The following is a 25,420-nucleotide window of genomic DNA, read 5'->3' as shown; positions in this document are numbered from 1 at the left end:
ACTTACGGTTTTCCGAATGGCTCACTGTGCTGTGGACTCTGAGACTGACTGTGCAACCAACGTGTGGTGGAAGCCGGCCTGAGCTGAGCGGTGCAGTAACGGTAGGTAAAGCTAACGGCGCTGCGGTCCTCAGGCTCAGTCTCCCTCTCCTCTCCTCTGAGTCCTAGCTGAGTAAGCTGGCTGTCTGACAGCCGCGAGCCGCCCCTCCGCTCCGCACACACTTCCCTCAGTCAGTTCAGTTGAACTAAATACCCTGATCTGTAATGTTGAGCTATATACCCTGATTTGTAATGCTGAGCTGTATACCCTGATCTGTGATGTTGAGCTATATACCCTGATCTGTGTTGCTGAGATATATACCCTGATCTGTGATGTTGAGCTATATACCCTGATCTGTAATGGTGAGCTATATACCCAAATCTGTGATGTTGAGCTATATACCCTGATCTGTGATGTTGAGCTATATACCCTGATCTGTGATGCTGAGCTATATACCCTGATCTGTGGTGTTGAGCTATATACCCTGATCTGTAATGGTGAGCTATATACCCAAATCTGTGATGTTGAGCTATATACCCCTATCTGTGAGGCTGAGCTATATACCCTGATCTGTAATGCTGAGCTATATACCCTGATCTGTAATGCTGAGCTATATACCCTGATCTGTGAGACTGAGGTATATACCCTGATCTGTGATGTTGAGCTATATACCCTGATCTGTAATGCTGAGCTGTATACCCTGATCTGTAATGCTGAGCAATATACCCTGATCTGTGGGGCTGAGATATATACCCTGATCTGTGATGTTGAGTTATATACCCTGATCTGTAATGCTGAGCTATATACCCTGATCTGTGAGGCTGAGCTATGTACCCTGATCTGTGATGCTGAGCTATGTACCCTGATCTGTGAGGCTGAGCTTTATACCCTGATCTGTGATGTTGAGCTATATACCCTGATCTGTAATGCTAAGCTATATACCCTGATCTGTAATGATGAGCTGTATACCGTGATCTGTGAGGCTGAGCTATATACCCTGATCTGGGATGTTGAGCTATATACCCTTATCTGAAATGCTGAGCTGTATACCCTGATCTGTAATGCTGAGCTATATACCCTGATCTGTGAGGCTGAGCTAAATACCCTGATCTGTGATGTTGAGCTATATACCCTGATCTGTGAGGCTGAGCTATATACCCTGATCTGTAATGCTGAGCTATATACCCTGATCTTCGATGTTGAGCTATGTACCCTAATCTTTAATGCTGAGCTGTATACCGTGATCTGGAATGCTTAGCTGTATACCCTGATCTGTGAGGCTGAGCTATATACCCTGATCTGTGAGGCTAAGCTATATACCCTGATCTGTGAGACTGAGCTATATACCCTGATCTGTGAGGCTGAGCTATATACCCTGATCTGTAATGCTGAGCTTTATACCCTGATCTGCGATGTTGAGCTATATACCCTGATCTGAAATGCTGAGCTAAAAACCCTGATCTGTTTTGCTGAGCTGTATACCCTGATCTGGAATGCTGAGCTATATACCCTGATCTGGGAGGCTGAGTTATATAACCTGATCTGTGATGTTGAGCTATATAACCTGGTCTGTGATGCTGAGCTATATACACTGATCTGTGAGGCTGAGCTTTATACCCTGATCTGTGAGGCTGAGCTATATACCCTGATCTGTGAGGCTGAGCTATATACCCTGATCTGTAATGCTGAGCTATATACCCTGATCTGTGAAGTTGAGCTATATACCCGGGTCTGTGATGCTGAGCTATATACCCTGATCTGTGATGCTGAGCTATATACCCTGATCTGTGATGCTAAGCTATATACACTGATCTGTGAGGCTGAGCTTTATACCCTGATCTGTGAGGCTGAGCTATATACTCTGATCTGTGAGGCTGAGCTATATACCCTGATCTGTAATGCTGAGCTATATACCCTGATCTGTAATGTTGAGCTATATACCCTGATCTGAAATGCTGAGCTATAAACCCTGATCTGTTTTGCTGAGCTGTATACCCTGATCTGTGAGGCTGAGCTATATACCCTGATCTGTGATGTTGAGCTATATACCCTGGTCTGTGATGCTGAGCTATATACCCTGATCTGTGATGCTGAGCTATATACCCTGATCTGTGATACTAAGCTATATACACTGATCTGTGAGGCTGAGCTTTATACCCTGATCTGTGAGGCTGAGGTATATACTCTGATCTGTGAGGCTGAGCTATATACCCTGATCTGTAATGCTGAGCTATATACCCTGATCTGTGATGTTGAGCTATATACCCTGATCTGAAATGCTGAGCTATAAACCCTGATCTGTTTTGCTGAGCTGTATACCCTGATCTGGAATGCTGAGCTATATACCCTGATCTGTGAGGCTGAGTTATATAACCTGATCTGTGATGTTGAGCTATATACCCTGGTCTGTGGTGCTGAGCTATATACCCTGATCTGTGAGGCTGAGCTATATACCCTGATCTGTAAGGCTGAGCTATATACCCTGAACTGTGAGGCTCAGCTGTAAACTCTGATCTGTGAGGCTGAGCTATATACTCTGTCCTGTGATGCTGAGCTGCATACTCTGTCATGTGATGCTGGGGCTGTATACTCCTGTTCTGTGATTCTGGGGCTGTATACTCTGTCCTGTGATGCTGAGCTGTATACTCCTGACACTAAGGGTGGAAGCAAGTGGAATACAGGGGATGGAGTGGGTGGATTCTATAAAGAGTGGGGCTTATGAGAAGTGTGAGGGGTCAAAAACGAAGGACAGGGTCTGGCACCCCCCATCCTAAAACTTCACCAGCCACCACTGCCACTAATAATGATTTTTGTGTATTTTTACTTTTATGTTCAGTGGGGAAGGGCGTCCCTGTCAGGTAGGCTGTACGGGCCCCATGATTTCTAACAGCTGCCCTGCTAAGGGAGCTAGGATCTGCCAACCAACAAGTGCTGGGAATGAATTTTATTATTTTGAGAATGTCTTTGCAATGAGCTTACTGGCCCCTTTTGCACTTTTGCATTCTTCCATCTCAGTGCAACATTTATATTTCATCTAATCTCAATATTTTTGGAAATAACAGGACATTAAAGTGTTCTCCCTTTGAAGCTAAGCTGATGTTGGGAGAGTGAAAAACACAGGTTAAGGAAGGCTAAACTTAGAAATCCCTTGGATGAAGTCCAACTGCTTTTTTAGAGAAGATCATTTCAGACAAATTCTCTTTGAACGTTAATGAGCGAGATTTACACAAGGCAATTGCAGATGATAGACATCGGATTAAGATGAAGAGTTTAATATACGGTCCATTCATGTGATCTCTATTGGTAATAGATTGCACACAAGCCTTGACCTTCCATGAAAGGGTCTAAGAGGGGAATATTCAAATTTACTGGTGTTAAAGTTTAGCCAAAACTGATATTTTAGACATGGATGGAACCCTGTGGGTTGAGTTGACCCCTGACTTCTGATATGACTGGGATTTTCAAACAATGATATGTCCCTACCATAACCTCCGACTCTGTTCTCACCTACCTAGGAGTTCTGGGTGTTCACACCCACCTGGGGTCCTCCTGTAGTTTTTCCCATAGTATAAACAAAATTCAGCTGGAAGAGCGGGAGCTCTTCATAATGGGCACAACAGGTGTGCAAAGTACCCAAGTAATAGAATAAACATATCACTGTTGGGTGGACTGACCCTTTAACCTGTTCTCTTCTGTTTTGAAATTCTGGTGCTTCCAGGGCCCCAGCTGCCTAGGTTCCTCTGACCAGCATGGAATAGACACACTTGAACAGTCCATGAAATAAAGAGGTTACTGGTTTATAGTGGACAACTGGACATTTCTTCCGTTGAAAAAAAGTTTTTATTAAAACAAATTGTGCATACACCTTAAGCTTGCATGTTATGTGTACAATACATCCATTACATAAGGATCGACATATGCATTGCAGATACAGTGTAGATTTCAAGCTATTTTGTATTAATAAAAAAAAATTCTATCAGGGTACAAATGTTGAACTCTTCATAATGGAGGAGATATAAAGTTAACATACTTCAAAGGGTATATTTCTAAGGAATCATACTATTTTCATGTGCAGGTTTCTGATTCTTGTAGCTAGCGGTCCCAGATTTTATTGTACTTAGCTGGGCATCCCCTATTAATGTATAAGAATTTCATGTAGGGTAGGGTATTGTTTACATCCACCTTCCAATCAACAAAGTTGGGAGGTAGAGGTCTCATCCATTGTATAGCAATAATTTTCCTGGCCGAAAACAATGTTTCATGGAGGAATATCTTTGTGTATTTATCAATAGAATCGGTAAATATCCCGAATAGGCACTGTTTCGGGTCTAGAGAAAGAGGGGAACCCATGGTATCATGTAGAAAGGCCACAATCTGTGTCCAAAGGCCCTGTATCTTGGGGCAGGCCCAAATTAGATGGAAGAATGTGCCCACCTCTTGGTTGCACATCAAGCAAGAGGTAGACTGCCCATGTTTATATCTAGCCACTCTCAGGGGGGTGAGATATGCTCGGTCTAGTATATAAATTTGGGATAGTCTGTCCGAGAGCTTAGGAGATACAGCCTTGCAGGACTCCAGTGCCTCTTCCCATTCCTCATCCTCCATTGGTCCTACCTCCCTCTCCCAGCGGGGTTTAAGATCATCCGCTAATATGGTAGAAGCAGGGGTAGAAAGCATACTGTAAAAAAGTCGATATCAATTTTTGGGGGTCTGTACTTTTAACTACTGCCATAATAGCATTGGGGGTAGGTTGTGGAAGGGATTGTGGAAATTGTGAATGGACAGCGTGCCGGACCTGTAAAAGTCTGAAAAACATTTCTGGAGCGTGAATTCTTCGCGAAGTGTGTCAAATGTCTTGAGATTTCCATCTGACAGCAAGTAGTGTAAATAGTATATTCCCTAAGTGCCCCAGACCTCTGCATTCCGTATGTGGAGGAATTCGGAGAGGAGTTTGTTATGCCATAGTGGAGTATAATCATTATATTGTGGTATCCCTAGTTTGTTAGAAGCGAGATCCCATATGCGCCTATAATGATACAATAGGGTCTTTCTGTCTCCCTCCTGATTCAGCACCCCCAGAACCCACTGCTATCGCACATAGCGGATCCCGGGTTCGCCGCGTCCAGGCAGGGCACAAAAAGAGTACCGAATCTGTCTCTATTTGTTTTGTCTATGTGAAAACATTGGGATAACTAGGATGCTATGTAGTATAGGTTAACCTAGTTCAGTTGGGTTCTTAAGTGTTAGTCCCCCAGACAAAAGGCTTGAGGAGGGCTTCCAGAGATTTAAAGTATTTCAGAGGTAGGCAGCATACCTCCCAACATTTTGAGATGGGAATGAGGGACACCTACTAACAAACGTATGTAGGCATAGGACACGCCCCCCCGCCACACCCCCTTAAAGGAGAATTAACCAAAAAAAAAATGTAATCAAATCCACAAGGGCTTTTTGTTAACCACTACTATTTCTTTATATTGGCTTTTAAAATGTACAAATGCAGCAATTTAGAAATTGGATGAAAGGTTTAGCACTGGGAAACACTTTTTGAAAGATAAAAAGTGCATTTTATATACAACTATATAGATCAGACCAAAATAAGGGACAAATGAGGGGGGAAGAGGCAAGGGACAGAGGGACATTACTCCAAATCAGGGACAGTCCCTCGAATTTAGGGACAGTTGGGAGCTATGAGGTAGACCGGAGCAGTGGCGTAGCGTGGGGGGTGCAGGGGGTGCCATGGCCACGGGCACGACATTTAGAGGGGCGCTAGTATGTGTCACTACTGGCTGCCTCCTCCTAATTTTAAGTTCCTGTGTCCCCCACGCTCTGGCCACCATGTTCAGTGTCCGGCGCCCTGTGATTGGGCATATGGGGGTCATGTGAGGCTTAGGGCTGGCCTGTCCGCGATTGCTCCTGAAGTCCCGCCTCCACACATGACCCCCGTACGCCCAATCACAGTGCGCCGGCCAGACACTGAACATGGCTGCTAGAGCGCGGGGCAGAGAAGCAAAAATGTGAGCTGCCACTGTCTTCTCCTTCTCCTCCTATCTCCGGACCGATGCAGGCCAGGACAAGGTGAGTGAGACTCCCTCCTGAGAGTCATGTTACTGGTCCCGGGGGGGGGGGGGAGAGAGAGAGAGAGAGAGACTGTAGGCAGGACAGTATAGTGTAGTCTAGTGTAGTATGGTGGTCAGTGTAGTGTAGTATGGTGGTCATCAGTGTAGTGTAGTATAGTGGACAGTGTAGTGTAGTATGGTGGTCAGTGTAGTATAGTGGTCAGTGTAGTGTAGTATGGTGGTCAGTGTAGTATAGTGGTCAGTGTAGTGTAGTATGTTGGTCAGTGTAGTGTAGTATGGTGGACAGTGTAATGTAGTATAGTGGTCAGTGTAGTGTAGTATGGTGGACAGTGTAGTGTAGTATAGTGGTCAGTGTAGTGTAGTACTGTTCACACCCACCTGGGGTCCTCCTGTAGTTTTTCCCATAGTATAAACAAAATTCAGCTGGAAGAGCGGGAGCTCTTCATAATGGGCACAACAGGTGTGCAAAGTACCCAAGTAATAGAATAAACATATCACTGTTGGGTGGACTGACCCTTTAACCTGTTCTCTTCTGTTTTGAAATTCTGGTGCTTCCAGGGCCCCAGCTGCCTAGGTTCCTCTGACCAGCATGGAATAGACACACTTGAACAGTCCATGAAATAAAGAGGTTACTGGTTTATAGTGGACAACTGGACATTTCTTCCGTTGAAAAAAAGTTTTTATTAAAACAAATTGTGCATACACCTTAAGCTTGCATGTTATGTGTACAATACATCCATTACATAAGGATCGACATATGCATTGCAGATACAGTGTAGATTTCAAGCTATTTTGTATTAATAAAAAAAAATTCTATCAGGGTACAAATGTTGAACTCTTCATAATGGAGGAGATATAAAGTTAACATACTTCAAAGGGTATATTTCTAAGGAATCATACTATTTTCATGTGCAGGTTTCTGATTCTTGTAGCTAGCGGTCCCAGATTTTATTGTACTTAGCTGGGCATCCCCTATTAATGTATAAGAATTTCATGTAGGGTAGGGTATTGTTTACATCCACCTTCCAATCAACAAAGTTGGGAGGTAGAGGTCTCATCCATTGTATAGCAATAATTTTCCTGGCCGAAAACAATGTTTCATGGAGGAATATCTTTGTGTATTTATCAATAGAATCGGTAAATATCCCGAATAGGCACTGTTTCGGGTCTAGAGAAAGAGGGGAACCCATGGTATCATGTAGAAAGGCCACAATCTGTGTCCAAAGGCCCTGTATCTTGGGGCAGGCCCAAATTAGATGGAAGAATGTGCCCACCTCTTGGTTGCACATCAAGCAAGAGGTAGACTGCCCATGTTTATATCTAGCCACTCTCAGGGGGGTGAGATATGCTCGGTCTAGTATATAAATTTGGGATAGTCTGTCCGAGAGCTTAGGAGATACAGCCTTGCAGGACTCCAGTGCCTCTTCCCATTCCTCATCCTCCATTGGTCCTACCTCCCTCTCCCAGCGGGGTTTAAGATCATCCGCTAATATGGTAGAAGCAGGGGTAGAAAGCATACTGTAAAAAAGTCGATATCAATTTTTGGGGGTCTGTACTTTTAACTACTGCCATAATAGCATTGGGGGTAGGTTGTGGAAGGGATTGTGGAAATTGTGAATGGACAGCGTGCCGGACCTGTAAAAGTCTGAAAAACATTTCTGGAGCGTGAATTCTTCGCGAAGTGTGTCAAATGTCTTGAGATTTCCATCTGACAGCAAGTAGTGTAAATAGTATATTCCCTAAGTGCCCCAGACCTCTGCATTCCGTATGTGGAGGAATTCGGAGAGGAGTTTGTTATGCCATAGTGGAGTATAATCATTATATTGTGGTATCCCTAGTTTGTTAGAAGCGAGATCCCATATGCGCCTATAATGATACAATAGGGTCTTTCTGTCTCCCTCCTGATTCAGCACCCCCAGAACCCACTGCTATCGCACATAGCGGATCCCGGGTTCGCCGCGTCCAGGCAGGGCACAAAAAGAGTACCGAATCTGTCTCTATTTGTTTTGTCTATGTGAAAACATTGGGATAACTAGGATGCTATGTAGTATAGGTTAACCTAGTTCAGTTGGGTTCTTAAGTGTTAGTCCCCCAGACAAAAGGCTTGAGGAGGGCTTCCAGAGATTTAAAGTATTTCAGAGGTAGGCAGCATACCTCCCAACATTTTGAGATGGGAATGAGGGACACCTACTAACAAACGTATGTAGGCATAGGACACGCCCCCCCGCCACACCCCCTTAAAGGAGAATTAACCAAAAAAAAAATGTAATCAAATCCACAAGGGCTTTTTGTTAACCACTACTATTTCTTTATATTGGCTTTTAAAATGTACAAATGCAGCAATTTAGAAATTGGATGAAAGGTTTAGCACTGGGAAACACTTTTTGAAAGATAAAAAGTGCATTTTATATACAACTATATAGATCAGACCAAAATAAGGGACAAATGAGGGGGGAAGAGGCAAGGGACAGAGGGACATTACTCCAAATCAGGGACAGTCCCTCGAATTTAGGGACAGTTGGGAGCTATGAGGTAGACCGGAGCAGTGGCGTAGCGTGGGGGGTGCAGGGGGTGCCATGGCCACGGGCACGACATTTAGAGGGGCGCTAGTATGTGTCACTACTGGCTGCCTCCTCCTAATTTTAAGTTCCTGTGTCCCCCGCGCTCTGGCCACCATGTTCAGTGTCCGGCGCCCTGTGATTGGGCATATGGGGGTCATGTGAGGCTTAGGGCTGGCCTGTCCGCGATTGCTCCTGAAGTCCCGCCTCCACACATGACCCCCGTACGCCCAATCACAGTGCGCCGGCCAGACACTGAACATGGCTGCTAGAGCGCGGGGCAGAGAAGCAAAAATGTGAGCTGCCACTGTCTTCTCCTTCTCCTCCTATCTCCGGACCGATGCAGGCCAGGACAAGGTGAGTGAGACTCCCTCCTGAGAGTCATGTTACTGGTCCCGGGGGGGGGGGGGGAGAGAGAGAGAGAGAGAGACTGTAGGCAGGACAGTATAGTGTAGTCTAGTGTAGTATGGTGGTCAGTGTAGTGTAGTATGGTGGTCATCAGTGTAGTGTAGTATAGTGGACAGTGTAGTGTAGTATGGTGGTCAGTGTAGTATAGTGGTCAGTGTAGTGTAGTATGGTGGTCAGTGTAGTATAGTGGTCAGTGTAGTGTAGTATGTTGGTCAGTGTAGTGTAGTATGGTGGACAGTGTAATGTAGTATAGTGGTCAGTGTAGTGTAGTATGGTGGACAGTGTAGTGTAGTATAGTGGTCAGTGTAGTGTAGTATGGTGGTCAGTGTAGTGTAGTATGGTGGACAGTGTAGTGTAGTATAGTGGTCAGTGTAGTGTAGTATGGTGGTCAGTGTAGTGTAGTATGGTGGACAGTGCAGTGTAGTATGGTGGTCAGTGTAGTATAGTGGTCAGTGTAGTGTAGTATGGTGGTCAGTGTAGTGTAGTATGGTGGACAGTGTAGTGTAGTATGGTGCACAGTGTAGTGTAGTATAGTGGTCAGTGTAGTGTAGTATGGTGGACAGTGTAGTGTAGTATAGTGGTCAGTGTAGTGTAGTATGGTGGGCAGTGTAGTGTATTATGGTGGACAGTGTAGTGTAGTATGGTGGTCAGTGTAGTATAGTGGTCAGTATAGTGTAGTATGGTGGACAGTGTAGTGTAGTATAGTGGTCAGTGTAGTGTAGTATGGTGGGCAGTGTAGTGTAGTATGGTGGACAGTGTAGTGTAGTATGGTGGTCAATGTAGTATAGTGGTCAGTATAGTGTAGTATGGTAGACAGTGTAGTGTAGTATGGTGGTCAGTGTAGTATGGTGGTCAGTGTAGTATAGTGGTCAGTGTAGTGTAGTATGTTGGTCAGTGTAGTGTAGTATAGTGGACAGTGTAATGTAGTATAGTGGTCAGTGTAGTGTAGTATGGTGGACAGTGTAGTATAGTGGACAGTGTAATGTAGTATAGTGGTCAGTGTAGTGTAGTATGGCGGACAGTGTAGTGTAGTATAGTGGTCAGTGTAGTGTAAGTATAGTGGACAGTATAGTATAGTGGACAGTACAGTGGTCAGTGTAGTGTACAGTGTAGTGGTCAGTGTAGTGTAGTGGTGAGGATGGACTGCGCTGCAGTCTGGCTCCAGGTCGCGGCCCCCCCAGGGTCTCACAGCTCACGCTCACCGTAGGTCAGGGTAACAAGCAAACAGGGAGAGTCGAGAACAGGCCAAAGTCGGTAACAGGAATCAGACGTAGGAAACACAGCAAGTACACACAGAGGCTAACACACAATGGTTGATCAGCACTGCTGGCTTGCAGTGCACAGGTTAATATAGGGTTCCCTGATAGGGCCTGGGGTGGGGCCATGCTTAGAGGAGAGGTTATAAAACCAGTCAGGTGAGAGGCAGCTGGTCTTTAGAGATGAACACATGGAGACAGGTAGGCTGACAGAGAAACTCTATTGCATAACCATGACAAGTGGACAGTATAGTGGTTAGTATAGTGGTCAGTGTAGTGGACAGTATAGTGGTTAGTGTAGTGGATAGTATAGTGTTCAGTATAGTGGTCAGTGTAGTGTAGTGGACAGTATAGTATAGTGGTCAGTGTAGTGTATGGTGTAGTTCTCAGTGTAGTGGATAGTATAGTGGTCAGTGTAGTGTACGGTGTAGTTCTCAGTGTAGTGGACAGTATAGTATAGTGGTCAGTGTAGTGTACGGTGTAGTTCTCAGTGTAGTGGACAGTATAGTATAGTGGTCAGTGTAGTGTACGGTGTAGTTCTCAGTGTAGTGGACAGTATAGTATAGTGGTCAGTGTAGTGTACGGTATAGTTCTCAGTGTAGTGGACAGTATAGTGGTTAGTTTAGTGGATAGTATAGTGTTCAGTATAGTGGTCAGTGTAGTGTAGTATAGTGGACAGTATAGTATAATGGACAGTATAGTGGTCAGTATAGTTCTCAGTATAGTGGTTAGTATACTTCTTGTTGTACGCAGGGTCGGACTGACAACTCATGGGGCCCCCGGGCAATAGGAGATTATGGGGCCCCCAGGCAATAGGAGATTATGGGGCCCCCAGGCAATAGATTATGGGGCCGCACAGTATACACACACACACACACATACTGTATACACACACAGACACACAATATACACACACAGTATACACACACAGAATACACATACACACACTGAAAAGGTACTGGAGAGGCGGGCAGCTATAATCTTGGGATTTTTAAAAAAACAGATTTTTACATACTGTCCCTGGTTTTATTGAGGCTGGCAACCCTGATGGGGCCCCTTAGTGGCATGGGGCCCTCAGGCAGTGCCCGAGTGCCCGAATGGTCAGTCCGCCCCTGGTTGTACGTCACTGCGTTCTTGACAATTGGAATTTCTGACAACGTTTGTGCGACTGTGTGTATGCAAAACAAGTTTGAGCCAACATCCGTCGGAAATAAATCCCAGGATTTCGTTGTCGGAATGTCCGATCGGCATTACATTGGGGCCCCTATTATAGAATTAGTGAACATTTATTAATCTGTTAAAACAATTTTGGATAGACTGACTCTAATGGGAATCCCTCACGCATCAAAATAGAGTCTGTCTTTGTCATCACATGATGGGTATTATGGGCTGTGAATCCCACTCGGGTAATACAGACACATATAATGACATGTTTCCTTTCATATATCAGCTGCGATATGTTAACAAGTGTTCATAAAGCCAAAGCGGGCAGCAACTGTGGGCACTGGTATGCAGAACAGCTAATGTCCTGGCGCACGCCAGCCTGATTTCCGTGAAAAATCCGCCACGGATTTACAGCCGCCTCACACCTGTTTTCTCTCTTCTGTAAAAGAACAATATTCCCTTTGCATTAGCGTTCTACCTGGAAGCAGGCCAGATGCTGCACAAGTGTTATTTCTAATTTGACACATACTATATACTGCATACTATGTGATGTTTAACATGGGATAACATTCTATGAGGAGGGGAAGTAAACTCTACTAAGTCCAAGAAAACCTTTGGGGTACTACTGGAGTTGTTGTTCCTAACAAGAGGTCCAGGATCCAAAGGGGTATTACTGGATATATTGTTCCTTACAAAAGGTCCTGAAATACTCTGAGGTATTACTGGATAAGTTGTTTGTTACAAGAGGTCCCAGCAGGGGCGGACTGACAACTCATGGGGCCCCCAGGCAATAGGAGATTATGGGGCCCCCGGGCAATAGGAGAAGATTATGGGGCCCCCGGGCAATAGGAGATTATGGGGCCCACAGGCAATAGGAGATTATGGGGCCCACAGGCAATAGATTATGGGGCCACACAGTATACACACATACAGTATACACACACAGACACACAATATACACACACAGTATACACACACAGAATACACATACACACACTGAAAAAGTACTGAAGAGGCGGGGCAGCTATAATCTTGGGATTTTTAAAAAAACACAGATTTTTACATACTGTCCCTGGTTTTATTGAGGCTGGCAACCCTGATGGGGCCCCTTAGTGGCATGGGGCCCTCGGGCAGTGCCCGAATGGTCAGTCCGCCCCTGGGTCCCAGGATCCTCTGGGATATTACTGGAGTAGTCACTGTTTCTCGCTAGAAGTCCTAGAATCTTCTGAGGTATTACTGGATAAGTTGTTCCTTACAAGAGGTCCCAGGATCCTCTGAGGTATTACTGGATATGTTGTTCCTTATGAGAGGTCTCATGATCCTCTGGTGTAATTCTGAATACATTGTTCCTTACAAGAGATCCTAGGATCCTCTGGTGTATTTCTGAATACATTGTTCCTTACAAGAGGTCTCAGGATCTTCTGGGGTATTTCTGAAAACATTGTTCCTTACAGGAGGTCATAGGATCCTCTGGTGTATTTCAGAATACATTGTTCCTTACAAGAGGTCTCAGGATCCTCTGGTGTATTACTGGATACTTTGTTCCTTACAAGAGGTCCTAGGATCTTCTGGGGTATTATTACTGGATACTTTGTTCCTTACATGAGGATCCAGGATCCTCTTGGGTATTACTGGACACATTGGGGCTGATTCACTAAATGCAAATAGACTGTGCACGTTGCAAAGAGCTTAGTAAATGAGGTAAAGCTCTGCGAACTTTCATCATCCAGTCATGTGCAAGCAAAAATGTGTTCTTTTTAGATGTTCCTTGCACGTGATTGGGTATTCTTTGCAAAGTGAAGCTTTACCTCATTTACTACACTGGGGGGTTCCTACCCTTGATAGAATTTACCTATCCCTTTAGTATGGAGCTAAGGGAGAGGCCCAGATATAGTGTTGGAGGAGTAGCACAGATCTCTTTTCAGGGGCACACTTGGCAAGGCCTATGACCTGATAGGAGAAACTAAGGCCATGATTTTTGAATATCATGGAACTGCAGAAAACCTCTTCTCTATTAACACCCATGGACAGGGCAAGTTGTGGACTGAGTTTTTCCATGTTTGTAGACTTTGCCAATTTGCTTGGAACTACAACTTGCAGAAGTTTGGGAAACTTCCTGGTCGGGCACCTTCCAGCTTGCAGAGTGCAACTGCATTTTGCAAAGTCTATTTGACTTTAATAAATTAACCCCATTGCTCCTTACAAGAGGTCCCAGGATTCTCAGAGGTTTTACTGGATATTGTACCTTATTTCTTACATGAAGTACCTGGATCCTCTAGGGTATCACTGGATACATTGTTCCTTAATAGAGGTCCCAGGATCCTCTTAGGTATTACTGGATGCATTGTTCTTCACAAGAAGCCCTAGAATCCTCTGAGGTTTTACTAGATGCGTTGTTCCTTACAAGAAGTCCCAGGATCCTCTGATGTATTTCTGGATACATTGTTCCTTACAAGAGGTCCCAAGATCCTCTGGGTTAAAACTGGATACATTGTTTCTTACATGAGGTGCCAGGATCCTCTGGAGTACTACTTGATAAATTATTCCTTACAAGGGGTGCCAGGATCCTCTGGGGGTATTACTGGATACATTGATCCTTACAAGAGGTCCAAGGATCCTCTGGGCTATTACTGGAAACATTGTTTCTTACATGAGGTCCCAGGATCCTCTGGAGTACTGCTTGATAAATTATTGCTTACAAGAGGTACCAGGATTCTCTGGGGGTATTACTGGATACATTTATCCTTACAAGAGGTCCAAGGATCCTCTGAGCTATTACTAGATACATTGTTCCTTTATAAGAGGTCCCAGGAATGGATCCTATGGAGCATTACTCGATACCTTGTTCCTTACAAGAGGTCCCAGGATCCTCTGGGTTATTGCTGGATACATTGTTTCTTACATGAAGTCCCAGGATCCTCTTGATATTTACTTGGATACACTGGGGGGGGCTCTTACCCTTGATAGAGTGTTTACTGCAGCCACACCTCGCTGCACTTCCCCACATGTGGATCGATGAATCTCCAACTGCAGCTATTGTATTTTGACCAGTGATGGGAGTAAGTCACACATGTGCAAGTCACAAGCAAGTCTCAAGTCTTAACCTTCAAGTCACAAGCAAGTCCCAAGTTACTGTGGCGAAAAGCAAGCAAGTCAAGTTGAGTCCCTGCTAGAAGTCAAGCAAGTCAAGCCAAGTCATTTATTTTGGTCAAGTCACAAATTAAGTCAAAATACTGATCTACCCCGAAGCCGGGACTTGGGGGGAGCTTTCTTTTGTGGGGGGGGGGCAGATTTTGCCTAGGCCGAGACACAGCACTGGTGGTGCCAAGTCATTGCAAGTCAAATAGCCCAAGTCAAAGTCAAGTCGCAAGTCATTAGTGACAAGTCAAAGTCAAGTCAAGTCATTTATTTAATTTTGTCAAGCAAGTCGCAAGTCCTCAAACAGGTGACTCGAGTCTGACTCGAGTCAAGTCATGTGACTCGAGTCCCCCACCTCTGATTTTGACAGCTGGCCACACCAGCTGTCAAAATATTCAAACAGTGCCTGCATCTGATTGGATGCAGATGCTGTTCGATCAATTTTCAGTCGAAGGATGTTGGGCAAGATGTGTTCAGAAACCGGCCAAAATTCGCACCAACTATGGCCAGCTTTAGAATCCTTTGGGGCATCACTGGCTTCATGTTTACCCACGGGAAGTCTTGTATTCCTCTTGAAGAAAAACTAGATACTAGATCATTTCTGGAATCCTCCAGAATTTCTGCAATTCTCCTGATTGGTTACTGAACTCCTCCAGGAAATCCCAGAACCCCCTTGAGGTAGTGATGGCTTCATAATTCTTTACAGAAAGTACCATAATTCTGTAGGTCGTAAAATGTTGAACTAGAGGGCAGTCTGTGGGTCTTCAGCAGCTGGGTCACTGCATGTCCTCAGTAAAAGGAGTCCCATAGACTGCCCTTTAAAATATAGGTGTATTTCCCTGTAATCTAAAGCACCGTCCAAATGACTCTTCCGTTCCAGTGAAAGGCTCTTTTCCTGCACTCCATAGAAAGGAAAACCAATTTACCCAAAGCTTTCCCATTTGTTGTAAAATCCCAATATACTATAATAAGCACTTCCAATGCTTTGAAACTCTCATTATCTCACTAGCCCCAAAATGGCCCATGCGAGGCAATGCTAATTGGCCATACTTGCATATGGCTGATAATACCAAAATAATTCAAGAATACTGGAGTGGCATTAAACTGGAAGCTACAATTTGTGAAAGATAACTTTAAATAAACAAAGTAATCCAAACTTTTTTTTCCCTAATGGCAAATTATTGTACTCCAAAAAAAAAAACTGGCCAACAAATATGTTTTTCTCCTGCGTGTGAATATTGGAGAAATGAGTCAGAATTTCCTGAGGACGGAGGAAAATGCTGTCTTCCACAATTCTCATTGTCCCATCCTGCCCTGCTCACGAGAGATAAAAAAAACTGTTCGGAATAAGATACGAAAAGAATTTTAATAAGACTCCAGATAAAATAGCTTTCGGGATTAGCCTGTGAAATCCTCAAAGGCTGTGTATCCTTTTTTTTTTCTATGTTACAGAACTAATCCAAAAGGGGAATATATGTAATTAAATTAACCCGCTTTAATGATGGAGAGGAAGGAAAGAGGTGAACAAATCCCAGGCTGGATTTACCTTCAGTGGCGCCTGGGGCCCTTTTGCAAACTTGCCTCAACAACATTTTTATTGGTTACGTCTCAAACAGACACAGAGGGGCTCCGTGTGGCTTATTTTACAACCAGTAATTTGCGTTGACATGCTCTTTGTGTGCTATATGTGCTCAGCCGTCTCGATCTTAAAGGGGGGTATATGATGTTTTTCTTTTGTTCTTTATACATGTGCATATATGTTTTGTTTTGTTTTTTGTTTTGTTTTTAACGTAGTTATATTTATGCATTTTTTCTGGTTGGTAAAATATTTCTAATTAAACAGCAAAATATAAAACACTTTATATAATTATGTAATATTTATCCTTTGCAGCCAACAGGTGGCAAGCTTCAAGCGAAACACTGCTGTGTAAGAGACCTGAAGAGTGAGGCGACCATATTGTACACTGCTGATGAACAGCTCAAATAGTAAAGTACCCCCTCCTACTCTCAAAAGAAGCAGGCTAGTCTAGCTTTGTCAGTTATACATAGGCTGCCATCAAGCATGCAGCCAAGGCTGGACTGCCTTTTTAGACAGTATGATTTGCAAACTGAGTGTCATGGATGTTACCGTAATAAAGGTTTAATTGTAATTTAAAACAGACAGCTAATAAGAATTGTAGTGGCTAACCCCCCCACCACTGCATGTAAGCATTAACTGCAATGTGAATAATAGTACTATAACTAGTCTAGAGTGCACTCTAGGAGAATGGCTAGGATATGGTGCAATGTCCCCATAAGAGGTACCGCTTAGTCCTACCTCTTCAGCCGGCTAGCGTTGGGGCCCAGTCGTACCATTGGTGAATATGAGAATAGTCCCAGTCAAGTCTGCAGGCAGCAATAGGGCTACTAGATGGCTGTATGGTCAGTTCCTAAAGGGCTCAGTCACTATCTCACACACAGCGATTAGTCTACTCTCTTCTCTGCACCCGGGTGATACTGTGTTGGGCTACAGAATTGTATTTTGTGCATCAGTATTTAGTAGAGATATATTCTTAAACCAGTAGATAGGAGTGTTTATATGTTTGTAGCTGCATCTATGATACTGTATGCTCTATGTCTTTTCCCTGAATAAAGTTTCCTGTTTCCTGTCTGCAGTTAAAGTGATTGTAAAGTCTCGTTTTTTTGTTTTTTTTAAATAACAATACTTACCTCCTCTGTGCAGTTGGTTTTGCACAGAGCAGTCTGGATCCCCCTCTTCTCAGGTCCCTCTTTGCTGCTCCTGGCCTCTCCCTCCTGTCGAGAGCCCCCCCAGCAAGCAGCTTGCTATGGAGTCACCCGAGCTGAGTCACAGCTCCACGTGTCAATTCAGATATATAGTTCCAACCAGGCCCCGCAGCCTCTCTCACCTGATTGGCTAACTGACTTTGACAGCTGCGGGAGCCAATGGTGCGGCTGCTATGTCTCAGCCAATCAGGAGGAGAGTCCCGGACGGCTAAGACAGTAGTGGACATCGCTGGAGAGAGATGGGGCTCAGGTAAGTAATTAGGGGGAGATGGGGAGGCTGCTACACACAGAAGGTTTTTTATCTTAATGCATAGAATGCATTAAGATAAAAAACCTTCTGCCTTTACAACTCCTTTAAGCAGCAGATAAAGTTCAAGTGGACTGTGCACTGTCTGTTCTGTAGGGCTATATACAGAATGTCTAACACGCTGTCTGCACTCAGCACTCCCCGCTCAAGCCGCCGATATGCTGCATTGATGGTGCTCACTGGATAGCGATGTGCACTCTCCAACCTCCCTCACGGCAAGAGGAAGCTTTGTCCTATACAGCTTCAGAAAATGCAGCTCTTTCCACTCCTCCTGTCAATCTCCCTCTGGGAAATGCAGTTTGAAAGCTCTTCATTACAGTAGAGTCTGCCTCCTCTGGCCTGCAGTTCCCGCAATGCAATGAAGCCTGACTAAGTCTATTGAACTCTACCTGCTCAGTAGATGCCTCTTCTTTATAGAAATAAGTTCTTTCCACAACCATCAAATATGGATATCCTTCTGCACCATAATGTGGTCCACTCCACCCATAATCAGAAATTCTTCTGTACCATTGTGAAAACACCTTCACCATATGTCACACAAAGTCTCATCAACCTGAGATAAAGGGGTCAAAAATCACTTTTTGCAAAACAAAAAGTGGATTATATTTCTATAAGGATCCTCTAGAGATCACCCTCCTTTGCATTCCTGAGGTTTACCTGTTGGACGCTTCTCCATTGCAGATCTCAATGGAAAGAACAAAGAGGGAACAGAAAACTCTGATCGTAGCATTACCGTCTAGCAGTATTGGGGTCGTCGGTTCAAATCCCAACCATGACACTACCAGCCTGGAGTTTGCATGTTCTCCATGTGCCTGCGTGGGTTTCCTCCGGGGACTCCGGTTTCCTCCCACACTCCAAAGACATGCTGGTAGGTTAATTGGCTCCTGTCTAGATTGGCCCTAGTATGTGTTATGTATTGTATATACAGTATATCATTTTTTATTTTTTTTTGTCTTGATGTTTATACCATTCTTGGCAGGTGGCTCTTTTTAGGAGAATCGCACAGATGACTTTCCTGTCCTGATCCAACAAAATGCCCATGTGCAATCTTTACCGCACATCCTACATCATAAAACCTATAACTTCTAAAAAAAGTTTCCCATGTTCCTTCAAAACTGTATTATGATGGATGTGCTTAGCAATATCAGATCTGCAGCACTTCTGAAGTATTTTATGAAACTATCATAAATGATGTTACCGTTCTCCGACTGCCACCAGGCTTTCTTGCGATCCTCAGCAAACGTGGTAATGACATTTTCAATGCGGTGACTGATGGGGTTGGTCAACCGGTTAAAAGGCCTTCTGGAGTCACAGACAAAGCACTTCTTCTCATCCTGGTGGACAGACAACAAGCACTGATCACAATACTGCACAATCGCTGGAGAAAGAGGCTCAGCTGTATTTAAGGCTTCATGCATTCATGCTTTCTAGACTTTCAAGCTAGCCACAGGCATTGCAATCTGTTCATAAAAGCATGGTGGCTTAGTGGTTAGGACATCTAACTGAGGTTATCCAGAGCCCAGGGAAAGAATCCAGAAATGCACCCCCTTCCCCCACTGTTAATACATGCCATAGAATGGAGGTACCACCCTGCATCTATTCTTTGCTCCCTTGTTTCTCTGCGCCCAGGGCAGCTTCCCCTCCTGCCCACCCATAGGTGTGCGCACAGGGTGTGCCAGGTGTGCCTGGGCACACCCTAATCAATCTGTGTTGTGCAGATTTACCCGGTTTGAACCGCTGATATTTCACCAAAGCCCCCTAACAGAGCTCATAAAAAAGAAAACTAACAAAAGTAATAAAATATAAAAAAATAATAAAAATAAAAACTACTGACACCAATCCCTGCCCTACTGACACCATCCACTGCTCTGCTGACACCGTCAGTATAAATGCACATGCACACACATGTATGTGTTTTGGCTTTGAGGTGCACATTCTAATGTAATAGGCTGTGCACACCTATGTGCCCACCCCTTGTCTTGGCTCTGCCGGTGTGCTCAGTCACGGTTGCCAACTGTCAGTAAATTTGTAGACAGTTTGTGAAATTCTGAGATTTTGTACAACTGTCTGTAAATATCAGGAGCTGATAATTTGTCATGCTGTGTTGACTTTTTAAATGTAAAGCTGGCAAATTACTTGTAATGTGTACTGTCAGAGTTCAGTATTGTGTTTATACTGTTTAAATATCGATTATCTTAGTTGTTAACTTCTTCAGATCCACGCTATAGCCGAATGACGGCCACAGCGTGGATCTACTTTGCTGGGAGTACGTCAAGAGACGTCCTCCCCTTTCCATGGTCCCCGCACGCCCCCTGCAGGGCGCACGCTGTGATCACCTGAGTCAATTATCCCGGCCCCTTACCAGGTGATCAGCTGTCAGCCAATGAATGTAAACAGAAGATCGGTAATCGTTTTAATCACCGGCTTCAGTGCAAGGGACATTGGTCCCAAAGAGGAAGAGGCGAAGCTGCCTCATCTGTGCCCACCAATACCGCCGTCCAGTGCACCTGCCAGTGCTCACAGTGCCACCTGCCAGTGCCCACACAGTGCCAAGAATCAGTGCATAAGTGCCAGTAATTAGCACCACCTATCAATGCCCACCAGTGGTGCCAATCAGTGCCTCAACAGTGCCACCTAGCAGTGCTACCTATCAGTGCCCATCGCTGCCACCCATCAGTGCCCATTGCTGCCACCTATCAGTGCCCATCGCTGCCACCTATCAGTGCCAGCTATCAGTGCCACCTATTAGTGCCCTTCAGTGCCCATCAGTGCCTCCCATCAGTGCCACTCATCAGTGCCCACCAATGCCACCTGTCAGTGCTCACCAATGCTGCCTATTAGTGCCCATCAGTGCCGCCTTATTAGTGCCCATCAATGTAGCCTATCAGTGCCCAATCAGTGCAGCCTATCAGTGCCCATCAGTGCAGCCTCATCAGCGTACATCAATGAAGGAGAAAAATTACCTGTTTGCAAAATTTATTAACAAAATATAAAGCGATTTTGTATTTTTTTTTAAAATTTCGGTCTTTTTAATTTTTTTTAACAAAAAATAAAAAACCCAGAGGTGATCAAATACCACCAAAAGAAAGCTCTATTTGTGGGGAAAAAAAATGATAAAAAATTTCATTTGGGTACAGGGTTGTATGACCGCGTGATTGTCATTCAAAGTGTGACAGCACTAAAAGCTGAAAAATGGTCTGGGCAGGAGGGGGGTTTAGGTGCCCGGTAAGCAAGTGGTTAAAAGGAGTTCTGTCATTTTTCAGGTCGTCAGTAAAAAAATGTGCTTCACCAGTAAATGTTCCATGTTTGCGGGAGGTTGGCAGCAATGTCCTCAGTTCAGATACTAGACAGGACAATATCTGCATGGAGTTTGCTATTCTTCCCTGTGATTGATCAGCACCTGCACAGTGAATTGCTCTGGTCCGTCTCAGAAGCGCTGCACAGAGCAGAGGGGAAAAAGGGAGGATTTCAAATTGATGGGCCGGCTGCCTGGGCACTGACAGCTCAGCGTTGGCGGAGGTAAGTACAATAGGAAGTCATACCTCCCAACATATTGAGATGGGAGCGAGGGACACCTATTAGCAAAAATTTGTAGGCATAGGACACACCCCCTGCCACACCCCCTTAAAGGATAGTTATCCCCCCAAAAAATGATTAGTTGAACCCACAGGTGCTTTTTTCACCACTACTATTCCTTTATATTGGCTTTTGAAATGTACAAATGCAGCAATTTATAAATTGGATGAAAGGTTTAGCGCTGGGAAACACTTTTTGAAAGATAAAAAGTGCATTTTAAATACAACTTTATAGATCAGACCAAAATGAGGGACAAATGAGGAGGAAAAAGGGACTTTGTTCCAAATCAGGGACAGTTGGGAGGTATGGGAAGTGGGGAGGGTATACGGTGTACGTTCACCTATTTATTTTTCTGTAATGGTGCCGCCTGCAGAAAACTACAGGAGGGGGGGGCGGAGACAGCAACAAAACCCTTACCTGCTTTATCCAAAGCTACAAAAAAAAAAAAAAAAAAAAAGTTTAGCCTTTAGATTTTTTTTAGATCTCATGTATTAAACTGAACAAGGACCAAAGCTTTGTTTTTGCTGTTTCCTTTGTGCATTGTATGACTGGCATTTCCCCGTTGGTATGTTTGTAGGGTTAATGCCTGTTTCCTAATTGGCAATTCATTACAGGGGAATTTTCATCCTACTTTTGTATGGTGGGTTAGACGGCTATTTTTTTTTTTCCCTTTATTTTCTTTTTCTATTCTGGGAATTTGGCTGTGTCAACGCAACTTTCATGGGTGAAAGGCCAAATCCAGTTTTTTTTTTTTTTGTGTTTCTTTCAGAAAACATGTAGCTGGACTGAGGAGTGATAAATCCAGAGGAAGAGGGTTCGGGAGGTCCCTGGGGGGGGGGGGGTTCCGGGGCAGGGAAGAGGGACAAGAGGAGAAAGGGAATGTGAAGGGGTGGGGAGGACAAAGTGCAAGATCTAAAAATAAGAGGAAGTGAGAACTTTCCATGAAGCTGCTCTCTGATGGGCTACACTGGGGGCCTTCAGGCTTATCAGTATGAGGGGCACATCGTACATTTTACAGATATATGCCAGGTGGAAAAAAAAAGTTTTATAAGTCAAGGAATAATAAATGAAATAATAGGTTTTATTTAGATCGTCTTTGGGATTAGAACGATATGATTCAGAGCAAAAGAGAAAGAACTTAAAGCGGAACTTCAGTCATTTTTTCCTCTTTCCATCTATTAAATTTTCTGCCCTTGTTGTTGTTTTAACTTTGGATAATAAAACATTTTTTTTCTGCCAGTAAATACTTTATACAGCCCACTCCTCCTGTTTCTTGTCTTTACATTAGCCTAGGCTTATGACATCATCCACAAGGGAGGGGGGGATGAATCATAAGAGGGCCAATGGGAGCTGCAGAGCTGGAGGTGTGCCTCTGTGTGTCTGTGTAAAGACAGGAAGTGAACAGGCAGCAGCTTCAGCTGCCCACAGTTAAAATGGCTGCAGCCAGACTCAGTGGAGGGAGATTTCTGCAGCATATTTGGCAAGCACAGAATCACAGTATATATAAAATAATATAATAAATAAATAAATAAATAAATATAATAAATAATAATAATATATAATATATAATATATAATAATAATAATAATAAAGTGGTTGGAGGGAAGCTTCAGAATGGCAAAGATGTTTTTATTACAAATGATATGAGCAGACTGCAGTTCCTCTTTAAGTAAAACAAAGTTCCAAAGTCTCCCATGCATCAGGGTCCACATCAGAGGAGAGTCCATATCAGAACTCCCCCCCTTACATCAGGGTCCCCAACAGTGTCCCCCTTTATATCAGTGTCTCCATCAGAGTAGAGTCCCCATCGGAGCTCCCTCCTTACATCAGGGTCCCTTTCAGAGGCCCTCCTTAAAGCAGTGTCCCCATCAGAGTCCCCCCTTACATCAGGGCCCCCTTTACATCAGGGTCCCCAACAGTGTCCCACTTTATATCAGTGTCTCCATCAGAGTAGAGTCCCCATCAGAGCTCCCTCTTTACATCTGGGTCCCTTTTACATCAGGGTCCCCAACAGTGTCCCCCTTTATATCAGTGTCCCCATGAGAGTAGAGTCCCCATCGGAGCTCCCTCCTTACATCAGGGTCCACAGCAATTTCCCCCTTTATATCAGGGTCCCCATCAGAGCTCCATCCTTACATCAGGGCCCTATCAGAGGCCCTCCTTACATCAGGGCCCTCCTTTACATCAGGGTCCCCAACAGTGTCCCCCTTTATATCAGTGTCCCCATGAGAGTAGAGTCCCCATCGGAGCTCCCTCCTTACATCAGGGTCCCCAACAGTGTCCCCCTTTATATCAGTGTCTCCATCAGAGCAGGGTCCCCATGAGAGCCCCCCCCTTACATCATTGTCCCTGTGACTCCCCTAGAAAATCAAACGTTTAAAAACTGAAAATTTTCTAACTAAATTCTACAGGTGTATGGCTAGCGCAAGGCAAGAGGAATGAGACCCCAGTGTGGAAGTTGCCCCTAACTGCGATGAGAAGGTCTCAACACTGGGGGTCTGCAAGGTATAGACTAGGGACTCCTTCACACCAACAGCTTGACCAACACAGTCCCAACACAAGAACAATGTCCTATGGCTTCAGCTTATAACATGTGTGAATGTGGAAAATACCGTTTCATGGCCACTAGATGGTGATGACAATTATAGGAAGCAATTATGCTCCTCTGCACCATCTAGTGGCCATAATGTGGTATTTTCCGCATTCACACATTCGAATTGCAGGTAATATAGCTGGAGTACATTCGATTTTGTACCAATTTGAACAAAATTTACATGCAGTTTTGCTGGACGAACAGTAATGCAAATAAAAAACAAAAATACACCCCATAGTGTTTTAAGCATTAGCAATCATTAAAGTACATGCAGTTTTGATGGACAGCTATAGGAATTTTTTTTTTATGAATGCATTCCTATTTTAAATGATATATGTAAATGGGGACAGACATATTTGCTCATTACATATGCAGGCTCTAATTCTTGCTTAGCAGTCTTGGACAGTGATTAGCTACTGTTATCTCACAGCAAATTCATGAACAAGCAAAAACGTATAAAGACTATTTGTGGGGGAATTACTAAAACTGGAGCACGCAGAATCTGGTTCAGCTGTGCATGGTAACCAATCCGCTTCTAACTTCAGCTTGTTCAATTAAGCTTACAATAAAACCTGGAAGCTGATTGGTTACTATGCACAGCTGCACCAGATTCTGTGTGCACCAGTTTTTTTAACTCTCCCCTATGGAGTTCAGTACTGTGGTCTATACTTTGAATTACTTTGTGTAAGTGATTGTAGTAGTCGGTCAGTGATGCCCCTTGCCATGAAAATATAAAACTATAGCACCACAAGTAAATAAAAATGTGGAAATCACACAAACAATAACAACAACTAAAAAATTAAAAAAAAAACATTGAAAATAAACTAAAATCTCCCTTTGAACAGTTTCCATAATTTTTTTTGGCTCTATAGAGGTTCGCTAATCAGTAGCACATTTTGTTTGCACAACCTCTTGGCACGACTCACCTGAAGATGACTCACAATACAATAGGGTTGCGCTCTCTGGAGCCCACAGGTTGACGTGGCCTTGAGTTTGTCAGCGCGGCCAACAAGCAGGTCCCCGGTGGCCGGATAGCAGCTGCCTTGAGAACATCCATGTGGCTGCTCGGGATATTGGGACAATACGCCCACCACCAGAGCTGTTGGCAGGAATGGCAGAGTTAGATGTTTGTACAGATTTTTATATCATCAATCTCATTAGTACATGCTACTCACAAAAGTTTTACACAAATTGACAAATGTCGAAAGACTGGAACAAAGATTTTTGGGGCAGGAGCGCTTCCTGTAGCCAAAAACTGTTTTGCATAACATTTGGGCTAGGATGGCACATCTGTTCTAACAACAGTCCTGTGGTTTTTGACTATTTAGAAGTGTTGGCTCTGCAGAGTTGTTAGCCAAGTTCCAACCAGGGTTCTATCTGCATGGAGTTTGTATGTTCTTGTACATTCATGTTATATGTGTTCTGGTTTCTACAGACCACCATGGCTGTCCATGTCCACTTACCACACTCCTTTTCCCCTCAACCACATCCCAGCCAAGATGGCTTTGCAGAGTTGCTGG

The 25,420-nt window shown here is 44.1% G+C and overlaps 1 protein-coding gene across 4 annotated transcripts in view; it reads right to left on the bottom strand.

Moving 5' to 3' along the window:
• The window catches only part of LAMB2 (laminin subunit beta 2), a 136,804-nt gene that overhangs the window by 76,359 nt on the left and 35,025 nt on the right, over positions 1-25,420 (bottom strand). For all 4 annotated transcript variants that reach the window (XM_073591809.1, XM_073591810.1, XM_073591811.1 and 1 more), the window contains exons 3-4: positions 24,827-24,999; positions 18,930-19,065 (exon numbers count right to left, since the gene is read on the bottom strand). In XM_073591809.1, the coding sequence (XP_073447910.1) occupies positions 18,930-19,065; positions 24,827-24,999 (309 nt within the window). The remainder of the gene's footprint in view (positions 1-18,929; positions 19,066-24,826; positions 25,000-25,420) is intronic.

This window comes from Aquarana catesbeiana, linkage group LG07 (assembly GCF_042186555.1).
Source record: "Aquarana catesbeiana isolate 2022-GZ linkage group LG07, ASM4218655v1, whole genome shotgun sequence".
NCBI lineage: Eukaryota > Metazoa > Chordata > Amphibia > Anura > Ranidae > Aquarana > Aquarana catesbeiana.
This window is presented reverse-complemented; position numbering and strand designations above follow the sequence as displayed.